The 12353-nt window shown below is 42.6% G+C and overlaps 1 protein-coding gene across 1 annotated transcript; it reads right to left on the bottom strand.

Moving 5' to 3' along the window:
* Positions 1 to 900: 900 nt before the first annotated feature.
* tm6sf2b (transmembrane 6 superfamily member 2b) lies at positions 901 to 11402 on the bottom strand. The gene is made up of 11 exons (XM_068702434.1): positions 11344 to 11402; positions 11004 to 11107; positions 8642 to 8745; positions 6867 to 6964; positions 6646 to 6749; positions 5414 to 5496; positions 4913 to 5037; positions 4147 to 4248; positions 3750 to 3842; positions 1894 to 2013; positions 901 to 1195 (listed from the first exon to the last, which is right to left on the bottom strand). Exons 2-11 carry the CDS (start codon positions 11081 to 11083, stop codon positions 959 to 961), a joined length of 1146 nt encoding a protein of 381 aa, XP_068558535.1. The 5' UTR covers positions 11084 to 11107; positions 11344 to 11402; the 3' UTR covers positions 901 to 958.
* Between the last annotated feature and the right edge of the window lie 951 nt (positions 11403 to 12353).

Here is a 12353-nt window from a genome sequence, read left to right on the forward strand (position 1 = left end):
GTCTCGCTGAAACAAGACTAAGGCCACGATCAGACAGTTTGTCAGAGAAGCCTGAGGCGGCTTTTTGTCATTGTTTTGAATGAGAATGTGCTGCTTTTGCGTTGCCTAGAGCCTCTTCGCGTTTTCACTGAACCCCTCAGTCAAAAAAAAAAAAAATTAACTTACAGCAGAAAAAAGTGCTCAACATCATGTGTGTGTTTTTTCTCATTGTGGTGACTTTTGCTGCAAGGCGCTACATGACTTTACTGAGCACCTTGATCTGAACATAAAACAGCTCATTAGTGCGGTACTTTGGGACTTCGGGTAAGTTGTTTTCATTCATTTAAACTGTATTATTAACTACTAGGTGGTGTACAGTTCATGGTTGGTGTCAAAAAAACCACTCTCATCGGGCAACAAATAGGCAGTGAGGTGAAATTTGTCCTTCAACCTGCAAAGAGTCTTTCCATGCTAGCGTCTCAGAGCATTTACAGCCTGCTAACATGCTCACAATGACAATGCTAGCATGCTGATGATCAGGTATAATGTTTGCTATGTTCACCATTTAAGTGTCAGCATGCTAACGTTTGCTAAGTGTCACTAAACACAAGCTGAGCCTGATTGAAATGTCATTTAATTTTGCAGCTAGTTAGCGGGATTCATCCTCTGGGGACCATCAATATCTGTACAGAAATGAATGATAATCCATAAAACAGTTATTGAGGTATTTGAGTCTGGACTACATTGGGGGACTAACAGAGCGACTGACTGGTAAACGTCACAATAAAACATTACAAAACAAACCACCTTCATGGACCAATCGGCTGTTTTTTTTGTGCAAGTGAACATTTAAATAACCACTTAATCCAAGGATGTTGAGCAGAATAATCTTGTATTTTGACATTTGAAATAAAGCAGCTCTCCATGAATGATCAGAATAAGATAAGCAACTCCAAAGGTCAAAGACGATTTCTGTTGACTATCTGTCTTTGTACTTGGTGTCTTTCTCCTCGCTGTTTGGCAAACCCGTCTGCCCGGGAAACGGGGCGATCTTCAGGAAGAAGTACTGGTTACTGTGAACCCGCATGGCCACCAGGATTGGAATAACCGCGTAGAGCAAGTTCGCCGCCAGCACCGACCACAAAACATCGGTTGGGATACGGAATGGAGCCGTGGTGCGAGGGTGGAGGGACGCCCCGACGTGGGCCCACTGGCACTGGAAGGAGACACAGACAGCGAGACAGAAGTTAGACTGCGTTATCATACACTGTTACTACGTGTCCCTATCAGCCCTGATACTTCCACTATTTTGTTCTATGGCAGGTCATTTGAAACTCCAGCGTTTCAAACACTCCAGAGGAATCCCTTGGAGGGAATGAGTTACCTTGAGTCTCTCTTGCGCAGTCATTAGTCGACCGTTAAAACATACAGAGAAGGAAGAGAAGAGATCGTAGAAGAGAAGAAAAGCCAACGTAGGGCGATGCAGAGGCTTAAGAAGCTGTGCTGTTTAGAAAACACATTATCCACGACCTCTTATGAGCAGGAAAAACAAGGCTTTAATCAAGGGCTTCCTCGTGGTTCACGGCTTTGGTCTTTCTGTCGGGGTCGTGTGAAGAGAAAGCACCTGCAGCTTGTTTATTACAGAGAATATGCTTCAAAGGATAAACGCGGTCCCGGTGATTATTAGCCGGATGAGAGCTCACTACGAGGAGTTTCATTTTAATTGCGTCGACATGTTTCAGACCTCTGTTTGTAAACTTCACTTTAATTTGACTTTAATCAATCAGAGGCGGTAATTATGCCTACGGCGTAATGCAATGCAACAAACTGTCGAAGCAAGCCACTCCCGTATGCAACGACTTTATATTCAGAGTCGGTTTCACGTAAATCGACCGTTCGTCTCCGTGGTGTTACCTGGATCACGGCTCCAGCTAAGAACACGGTCCAGTCGGACATCCACGCACATCCGGGCTTGAGGAGACCGTAAATGAACGCTCCCAACAGAGGTAGTCCATAGAAGAACAAGTGCAGCATCTGTGAAAACAAAAATTGAGAACGTGTTAACTTATTTCCTGCAAAAATGAGGATTTCCAAACGTATTTTCTCAAATGACTTTTATCTGGTTTTTTTGCCACATATATAAATTCCATTGTTATGCGCAATTGTTGGAGTGTATATTATAATGTATATTCCAGGGAACAGGGATTCACATGGTGCAGAAGGCCTTTCCCCTCCATCACTGCCAGTCTATGTTGTTGTTGGGTCCCGACCAACAATCCAGCAGACAATTAATACAGTACATCCTCCTCCTCCTCCTCTTCTGGCCTACACTGCACTCCATCTGCTCTTACTGAATACAGAAGAGGGCTGCTTAAAATGCAGAATTACAAACACTCACATCCTCAGAATAAAAGTTGCACTACCAGTGTGGAGAAATAACTGAAGAGGAAAAGTTAACAGGTATTAGCAGTAAAAATGGAGGTAAATACCAAAAGTAAATGCACTTGGCTTTGTACCCTCTTGAGTGTTAAATCGTTAAAAGCTTTATGAAGAAATTTGACACCACATCATTTTATCCCTTTAATCTAATCTGGTTTTATTCCGCAGCGTGACTTGTTACCGCGGTCATCAGATAAATGTAACGTGAAATGTAAAGAAGGAAAATGAGCTCTCTTAATATGGAAATACTCAAATACAGTCTCAGTTGTTTTTAAATTGTTCTTAAGTGCAATTCTCTCAAACACAAATTTGCACCCTCAGCACAAAATTACTATTTCCACACAATGGTCATTACAGAAACTGTGCTGACCTTCAACTTAAAATATTTGGTGCATGAAAGCCGGTTACCCACTTAAAAAAAAAAAGAAACTCAAATTATACCACTGAACAGTTTCTTTTCATTCTCGGTCTGAGGTCTAGATGAATTCTAATGAGTTCAGCCCAAGGCCTGAAAGCCAATCATATATGCCCTTCAGTCTTTTGTTCAAATGTCTTTTTAGTGCTGCCACGGTAATCTGTCACATACCGTTCATCATCATCAATGAACAAAGAGGTCGGTCAGCGCAGAAACATTGCAACCCAGTGTACCAAGCCAAACTTTATTTCATTTCTCCACACACACACACACATGTACACACAAGCACCCAACGAGCCAGTGCTAGTCACACACACACACACACACACTAACAAACACAGATTAGCAAAGGCCGCTACCCGAGACATACTTTCACATTCTGCACACACCCTCCTCCCACCCAGTGAGATGCTGATGGGGGGCTTTGGGAGAGGGATTAGCTTATCAAGTTCTCAGCATGCGGTTCGTCCGTCTGATCAATGACTCGCAATTGTGACCGGACAGCAGCTGCGACAAGGTCTTTGGATAACCTATTGACAAAGCTGTGTACGCCGAACAAAACACAACAAAAACCCACACAGCCGAGCCGGGTCAGGAGAGGGCAATAGAAGGAAAGCAGGCCCACCGCCAGTCACGGTAATAATCTGTTATCCATCTCAAGCAAATGAAAGAGAGAGAGCGAGAGACAGAGATGCGCCGGCCTCTCAACCCTCGCTCATTGTTGCCGTAATGATGAAAAACGGCTCCGTAATCAGCCGCGAGCTAAAAAAGAGTGGAGGAGATAAGGGGCGAGCCTCCAGCACACTCAAAGTGATATCCGTGAAAGCAGAGGTCCATTATGTGGCTGGTTATGTAAAGCGGGCTGGAGGGGAGCGTTCAGGTGCTGCTGTGCTGTGTGGAGACATCAGACACTCACCATCACTCTGGGGTAGCCCACAGGATCCTTCAGGTAGGGTTCATAGTGTCTCAGGTAGATGGAACAGGCTTCCAGTGGAGAGTCCAGAGCCACCTACAGAGGGTGGACAAAATAACAGGAACAATGCAATTCAATCTGAGGACAACACAAAGCATAACTGCAAATGATCAAAGATTTGAATGTCTCCCTGTGACTGTCTGACTAAAGTACGTCCACATGGACACAACACTTTTTGGTATTATATTTGGCAATTTGAATGACGAACTGAGCTCTATGTTCAAAAGAAGAGTTTGTCATTTTGGGAAGCGTCCTCGTTAGAGGAAAAAATCAAACTCTCATGTCTGCACAGTAAATGTAAAGCATTTGTCCATTGGATTTTGCACTGATGTACACTCACCAAGCCTCTGAGGGTAGTGAAGGCCATGGCAGCTAACAGGAGCAGCACCAGGATCAGATCCAAAGGACGCCAGATCAGCTTCATGCTCTGAGCGTGATGGGCCTGACAGGAGAAGCCAACAAAAGGTACAATATAGAGCTAGTTAGTCAAAATGAACTGCATCAGATGATCTGGAAAAGCAGCTAAAAGCAACGCTGATGAAAGTGGAGCAAAATAGTAAAGTTGTGGGCCAGAAAAATTGCAAAACAATGAGCTGAAAGACTCTAAAAGGCTGTATAGAGCTGAACTGCAGTGTTGGGTCACAACCAACACCTTTCACATAAGTAATCGTGATCCGTTGCTAAAATTAAAAAAAATATTGATTATGGCTGCTGTACATCCCAGACATATCTCAGATCCAGCTAACTTGAGTTTGAATCAAGGCTGCAGTAAGTTTAGGCTAAATTAAGACCAAGGCTGAGGACTTAACAATCACCCATTCAAGATCATTTTGTGCTTGAGAGTCAGCGACGATTGGCTCAGGGCCAATACTTGGTAAAACATTGTAGCTCCACTTGCTAACAAACTCCGATGATCCTCCAGATTCAGGTGAGTCCATCACAAAGTCTTATCACACTGACTACAGCGGCTCATAGATATACATGACTTTATGGCTGCCCTTTGTCATCTTTCATAGTCTGGATCACATTCAACTGGACCGCGCTGTAACCCTGATTAAATACATTCAGCAAACACCAAGGTCTAACCGTTCATGCGTTAGACTTACATTGTATCCCCCGATTAGTGGTCTGTCCTTGGGCCGAGTGAATAGTGTGATGGCTGCCCATACCGGCATCAAAAGGAAGACAAAGTTGAGCCAGAAGGCTGGACGGATCTCTGACCCATATTTACCTGCCACAAAGAAAGAAAGAAAAAAGAGACTTTTATCATTTTTTTCTACTCACCCATACGAAGCCAAAATTAAGCTTCCAAATAAAACCTCTACAAGGCACTTCAGACAAAGGCAACAGAGAACAACGCAACGCCTTGTAGAGGAGTTTCAACTTGTGACACTCGTGTATGCAGTTTGAAATGCCGACAACAGATGCTTTAAGTCTGTTTCCTGCTTTGTTCTGTGTGTCGCGATTGGCAGACGAGGCATGGAGCGATTGTGTATTCCGTTGGCAGACCGAACTGTGACACTGATGGTACACGGCAGTGCAGATGTTCGCTTGATTAACGCTTGTCATCGCGGGACCGGTAGAGGAGAACAGGAGATGAGGCTCACCTGCCACTATACCGGCAATGAACACACTCATGTTGGCGCACAAGGAGCCAGCCCAGAACAAGCCCAGGGTACGGTAGGCTTTCCTGGGAAGGGAAACCAAAAAAAGACAAGGGTGGTCATACTATTGTGGAGAAAGCAGGTAACACAGAAGGTACACTAAGTTAGGGAAGGTCAGTTGAGGTAACTCTTAGAAGTAAAGGTGCTAACCAGAACCATGTAGGGTTCTTCAACTTTTTCCAATATGGAGAATCCTTTTTTGATTCCTGGTAGATCCTTTTATAAAGGTTCCACCTGGGTACCTTTGAGAGAGTTCTACTTAAAACCCAACATAAAGGGTAACTATATGTGAAATCTTCCAATCACAACCCCCGTATGAGAACCCTTCTTTGGTGAAATGGTTCCACCCAGAACCTTCTCTTGAGATTTAATCCAGAACCTTTCCACTTTCTAAGGGTGCTAACAATGGCCACACAAGGGTTAAGGGTTCTACCAAGAACAAGAGTTTCTTCTAGGGCTTCCCTAGAAGGTGCTACCGAGAACCCTTTTACATTCCAAGAAGTACCATTTTGGACTCATTTAGGGTCCGTCATTAGATTACCGAGGGGCCAGGGTTGATGTGGTGCAGTGCAACCAACAACCATCATCATTGCTAATCACAGTTTTCTGGGACGTGTGGGCTGGGAGGATCTTTAAACAGTCATTGAAGAACTCTTTCTTCCAAAGAGGGTTCTTCGGATGAACCCTCAGTCTTACAAAGAACCCTTTTGGAACCTGCATTTCTAAGAATGGCAAAACATCTTTCACATATATCACACATGTTTTGTGTAAAAAGATGCCCAGCACGAGTTCATCTCGTCATGATAAAAGAAAAAGCTGGCATTGTTCATTTAATAATAGCACCTGCCCTGAGGCAGCTCTCACTCTGAACTCTTGAACTCACAGAATGCACTTTATGACTAACTCACTCTAGAGAACCCTGTTTACTTCTGAAAACACTGTTTTATTCAGGCCATTTGGGTTATTTTTATGTGATAAATACAACTCATGAATCTCAATCTCTACTTCTTTAAGAATAAAAACATGAAAATAAGTCTGAAGCCATGTGTTTCTAGCAGCTTCATTTATAAGGGCGAACAGTAGCTCTCTGTATAGTCATTCAAGGCAGGCTTTCTGTGATGGAGAGCAAGATGTATGAACTTGATGCAACGCGAACTGACTTGACCATCACCCACCTGTCTGTTATCCTGCTGATCATCATCAGGTACATGATAAAGTGCGCTATTCCATCCCAGTAACACATCATGATGGCGTAGGCTGTTCCCAGATAAGGCTCCCCCTGAAACACAGACACGACATGTGTTCATGACAGACAGCGGGATGAACTGGAGCAGTCGTTTTTGAAACCAGGCATTTTTTAACATCAGCATTTTAGAAGTGAGAATAGGAGACCGACTGTCTTTTGGTAGAATTCCATGAAGCCGGAGATAATGCCGTCATATTCCAAGGCACTCGTCAGGTCAATGACACAAGTGAAGGAAAATACAGCAAAAACTGCAAAGGCAAGAAACACACAGGGTATAAAAACATAAAGAAATGGCTCATTTTAAAAGCACTTTTTTTAACAGGTGTGTGTGTGTGTGTGTGTGTGTGTGTGTGTGTGTGTGTGTGTGTGTGTGTGTGTGTGTGTGTGTGTGTGTGTGTGTGTGTGTGTACATAAGGGAAGGTGGGTCAGGGATAACTGCCATGGTACAAAATAAGCTTCAGACCCAAAGATAAAACGTGCAGAACTCATTAAACCGTGAAATGTTAAGCAGCTTTTTCAGCTTTAAACAAACGTCATTCAGAAGCCTTTTGTGATTTTGTAAAGTTTCCGTTAATTACTCAATTTGCTTTGTCTGCCTATGAAAAACAGATTGCACTGTACACATGTAATGTATTAGCACTAAGAGCCTCACGTCTCCTAAACTTCTGTCTTTTTCCAGCGTTTTAGCTCACAATTTTTTTTTTTTTTTACTTCAAGATATTCCCCTTCGACTGGCTGGTCGGTGATTTATGGGACAGCGTGGGGAGAAAATTAAGTCTTTGAGCAGCGAAGTAGGCTGGAGGCATATTTATATCGAGTCCATGGTGAACAGCCATCTTCTATCCTTAGGATGAGAGCCCGGCGGAGCTGAAAGGGCATGTCCACGAAACAGAATTTAAAGTGTGGAGCTGCAGAAACACGAGTGGCACGTGGCTCTTGCTAATTCTCGTTAACAATTCTACTCCCTGTGGACTTTCTACAAGACATTTTGAGAGCTAAAAAATGTTGTTGCTTTACAACCACAGAGCTTTTTTTTTCCAGAATACCATTATAAAGGGAATGATTGTGTGCTGTGACACGGGCATCTCTCTGCAGATACCACGGCTTAAACCACAGTATCACATCCCTCCTATCTGTCCTTCACACACTCTTTGCACATAGATGCACCCCCCACACACACACACACATATTGTCTCTCTTGTGTACGACCAGTGTCTCTGTAATCCTCAGGACAACCAGGTTTATCTCTGACATCTAACAGGTGAGATAGCAGAGGGATTATGGCTCTCTATCAACTATGAGAAGAGCCTGCCACAGCTTTTGTGCTCATTGTTGTGGTTCACCTGCACACAACACTAGTATTGCTCCGGGCACCAACTAGCGATATACTATATCCCCACCTAGCATAGCCCCTGGCATCAGCTGCAGGGGGGGGGGGGATCCTTGGCTGGAAATGGAGAACATATTTGACCGATGGCTAGACACATAAGGAGAAACTAAATGTAGAAAAAGCTTCATTAAAAGTGTGTGAAAGGTGCACCAAGCTGCCGCTGTCCCGCAATCAAACTGTCAGTCATTCATTCATTCAGAGAACAACAGCGGTGCAGCATCAATGGTTTTATACCGGAGCAGTAGTGTGGAACCTTCTACATTCTCCAAAAGCTTGGCTTCTAGGTCAATCGAGGAGTCAAGTCTCAAAACAATAGCTGAAAGGTCATGTGTGTACAAAGTGAAGGTCCTCAGCTTGCAAGGGGGTTTTGGGGTCAGTCATGCTTCACAATAGCGTGGCTAAGATTTGCTCTGAGCCCGATCAGTCTAAGCAGCTTTTCGACATATCAGATGTAATCACGCACAATTCAACCTTTTGTGAGACTTGTTTTTGGAAATATATTGCTTGTGAGTTGGGAAATGTGCGCGTTCAATACCAAAGAATAAGGCGTCTTTAGGCGGGTTGCCGCGAGTGATGACGAAGTAGAACAGAAACACGACCACCAACACAGCGGCGCCGATCCCCAAGATCACATACGGCCTGCGAAAGAAGAGGAATTCAACTGTTATCCAGAAGGAAAATAACACTCTGCACTTTTAGACACCAATCTCCCTCTGATGTTCTGCTTCATTCTCTTTACTAATTAGTTCCTCCCATGGAAGTTGTGCCAGTCCTCTCCGCAGTGCTAAATTAGTAAATTATGATGAATGGGGAGTCAGAGAGAGTGATGATTACGCAACCTAGAGTAAGTCGAAATAATGCAGACGTGTGTGAGGAGAAATCTGTGTGATAGAAGCCCTGCACCCAGCCGTGGGGGCACCAGAAAGTACCCTAAAGAGGGTACTTCATCGTGTTTTCTCCACTAGAAGGACACCCTAGAGGGTACTTCATCGTGTTTTCTCCACTAGAAGGACACCCTAGAGGGTACATTATCATGTTTTTTCCACTGGAAGGGCTTCCTAGAGGGCACTTCTTCATGTTTTATCTACCATTGGGATATCCAAGTGTCACATCTGATTTATCTTTTCGAAACTCCCGTCATCTCGGGTTGCTTTAAATACAAAGAGGAGCCTTTTAGTTCGAAAGTCTAGACAAATCTGATTCTGTGTTGTTGATAAAAGTCTTGCAAAAATATGTTTTCCTGTCATGGTAATATATGCATTGGATTGCTTGTTATTTGATTGTTTAAAACACTTTTTAATTATCTTGCTAGGTTAATCGAGTTTTCCCAAGTTTTTCAAAGACAAAATTACAGAATGATTTAAAAGTACGTGTATCCATAATGTATTCCTCTGGTATACTTTCCTGTGTTAAACTCTGCAATATCCCCCATGCTGCTGCGGTGGCCCACCAGTGGCTTAAAAGCACAGCTTTACAAAAGGTTTAATCAATCATAGGCAGAGGTGTGGGAAGCAGGAAGGTAAGGCCATGTTGGTTCAGCGCTGCCCTCCATGTTTACCGGTCAAAGGTACCGCTCCCTCTCACTGGAAAAGATTAATGCGCTCAAGGTATCTCCTGGTAAACAACATAACATCCTCGGAAAACTCACAATGCGTGTTCACAGAAGGAAAACAAATGCTGCGAGAGCAAAGGGAAGCTCCCTCGCTACCTTTTCGGATTCAACCGTTACAGGAAGATTTATGCGCACAATACTGTTTGTTTGCAGAGCGGAAGAGCACGAGGCATATTGTGTGTCAAGAGCAATTTATCAAACTCCTCTGTGCAGTCTGTATTGATTGTCAATGTCCACACACTCAAAAGAAAGAGCCAGCAGAGATATTCACACAGGAGGTGTGTAAAAGTCTGTGGGATATGAGAAATATCTTGCAGTAAAAAGTGTGAAGGGAGAGTGGAATGTGTGTTTTACCCCCCCCCACTGCTCTGTTTATTCAGCCCATACACAGCCATCAACTGTAGACGGTACTATGAGGTAGTATCCCAATAAACAGGTAAAACGGATAACAATTCAATAAGAAAGGTGTCCCTCACTACTAAGAAAAGGAAGTATCTCTAATATCAGATTATCTCCACAAATTCTCTTTCACATTCCCTTCTCTTTGCTCCATATTCGTTTCCGTGCGCCGCCGAGAAATGTCACGGTTTAATCATTTTAAGAGTTTACGCAACTTAAGACGCAATTGGCAAAAAATACACTCTGGAAACCGTGGAATTAGTGGTGCTCAGCGTGGTCGGGGATTTATGAGGTACAGTCACGGTCAAACCTGGAGTTTTAAGCTTACAGTGTGCTCTAGTGGTGGTAAAGTATAACATCATGCCATGACACAGGAAGGATCACCTGACCTATACGTTGCTATTCTTGTAATTCAGTTTTGATTACATAGTAATACATATTTTAAGTTAATAGGTGTGTGTGTTATGGTTGTATAAAAGTTGTTTCTAGAATTTTATAGCAATCATTTACAGGGTTTTTTTCCCAAAAACTGAAAGGTGAGGATCAAACGGAGTAGTTACAATATGTACATGAGGTATGACACGCTGTATGTATTGTAATCCTTGTTTTTATTTCTGTCTTTTTTATCTTTAGTACTTCTTGTTTGGAAATTGCTTTCTTTTCTTTCCTTTGGGTATTTTAAAAATACTTATATGTCTGTTTATAAATTGCTGGAAGCCATATGGGTTAGGTTCCTTTTACATCCATTTTCTTATGTTACTGTATATTTTTTTCTCCTTTGTTTTGTGTCTTTATGTGCACAAATAAAGAACTAAACTAAAGAACTAACAATAGAGTATTTCAATCGAAACTAAGCAATAAGAAACCAGTAAATGTTCTGACTTACTCTTGAAGCTCAGGAATGGTGTTCATGGCATAAAGAACGCCGAGGGCAGACAGTGAAAACAAAAAGACAAAGGTCTCCATCCCTCCCTCAAAATATCCACGGCACTGAGAAAAACACAATTGATTAATACGGTTTTGAGTCGATACAATCTGCTCCAGCAATAGCAACACTCATATTAGATCAAATCAATATTCAAATGCTGCCAATATATTTATAGGAACTGGAACAAATAAAACAAATCTTTCGAACAATTAAATGAAATGAATGTCATGAAATTAAATCCCGTACGAGATCTGCAATTTTTTGAATTGAATGGAAAAGAAGTAGAGCAGGCTCTTACCGTCTGGCTTTCCTTTCGGTGGATTAATCAAATTACAGCTGGCCTGAGGCAGACATGGCCTTTACTGGGAAAATAATGAAGTGGAGACAAAGAAGCTTTTGGGGAGGGGGGGCGGTAAAGTTACGCAATTTGATTTTGTCAGAGATTTACATAAGTCGTATTAGTGAATAGGCCGACATTCCTATTTATGCAGCAACACACTATCAAGTGATTCCTGTTCTACTGAGCGCTTAACGCTGGGCTCTTGTGAAATGTGTGCATTGTGTGCCCTCTATAATAAACTCACAAATGGAAATACAGGGGCCCACGACGTAATGAGGTTAAACCGAAGCACAACCCTAAAATGAAATACGGAGCCTAATCCCAGATCACATGTGTGTGTTGAAGTGTGTTGAATAAATCGTTGCCTTGTGTCTTGTCTTAATTGGTTGGTCTTTGTTGATGGAGCCGCTGCAATGCAAGAAAGGTTTCCCTCTCCGTCTAATAATTGAATCCAGCTAAACGTATGAACACCGTGGGCTGAAATAGATTAAATAACTTCCCATGATGGGAATTAATCACCAGTTTTTCGACTGTTTACAGTAACTAACTTGCGTAAGAGTCACGACGAACAGCTGCCAAATAGGCAAAAAGCTAGACACAAACAGGAAGTGGCAAATATCCCTGCAGTGTATTCTCTGGAGGCAAATCTTCATTGTGTCTGTGTGTGTGTGTGTGTGTGTGTGTAATGTCTCCGCTGTGTGTGTGTTTTTTTTCTAAGCCCCTGGAGTTACTGTGAAATTCCTCCATTAAGTCACTCAAACAGTTTTAACTTTAAAATCCAGCTCACTGTAAACCAAGTGTTTGCAGTGTGTTTCCAGTAGGGTGCACCAAATTCAAAGTAAAATAGCAAGACTCCTCAGTGATACCACTTCATATATGCCTTTAATTCAAAATATTTAAAAAAAAAAGTATCTGAACATTGTCACAGCTTTCTGCTGTCATCGTGTTGAACCAATTTTAGTCCGACT

This window comes from Cebidichthys violaceus, unplaced genomic scaffold (genome assembly GCF_023349555.1).
Source record: "Cebidichthys violaceus isolate CVI_PGR_0920_01 unplaced genomic scaffold, fCebVio1.0.p SCAF_84, whole genome shotgun sequence".
NCBI classification, from domain to species: Eukaryota; Metazoa; Chordata; class Actinopteri; order Perciformes; family Stichaeidae; genus Cebidichthys; species Cebidichthys violaceus.

Coding starts and splice junctions, on each gene's coding strand:
- tm6sf2b (XM_068702434.1), bottom strand. CDS start 11,083: ATGGAGACCTTTGTCTTTTTGTTTTCACTGTCTGCCCTCGGCGTTCTT. Junction 8,746..11,003: donor ACCATTCCTGAGCTTCAAGA/GTAAGTCAGAAC, acceptor CTTCTTTCGCAG/GCCGTATGTGATCTTGGGGA. Junction 4,249..4,912: donor CACTAATCGGGGGATACAAT/GTAAGTCTAACG, acceptor TTCTCCTGTCAG/GCCCATCACGCTCAGAGCAT.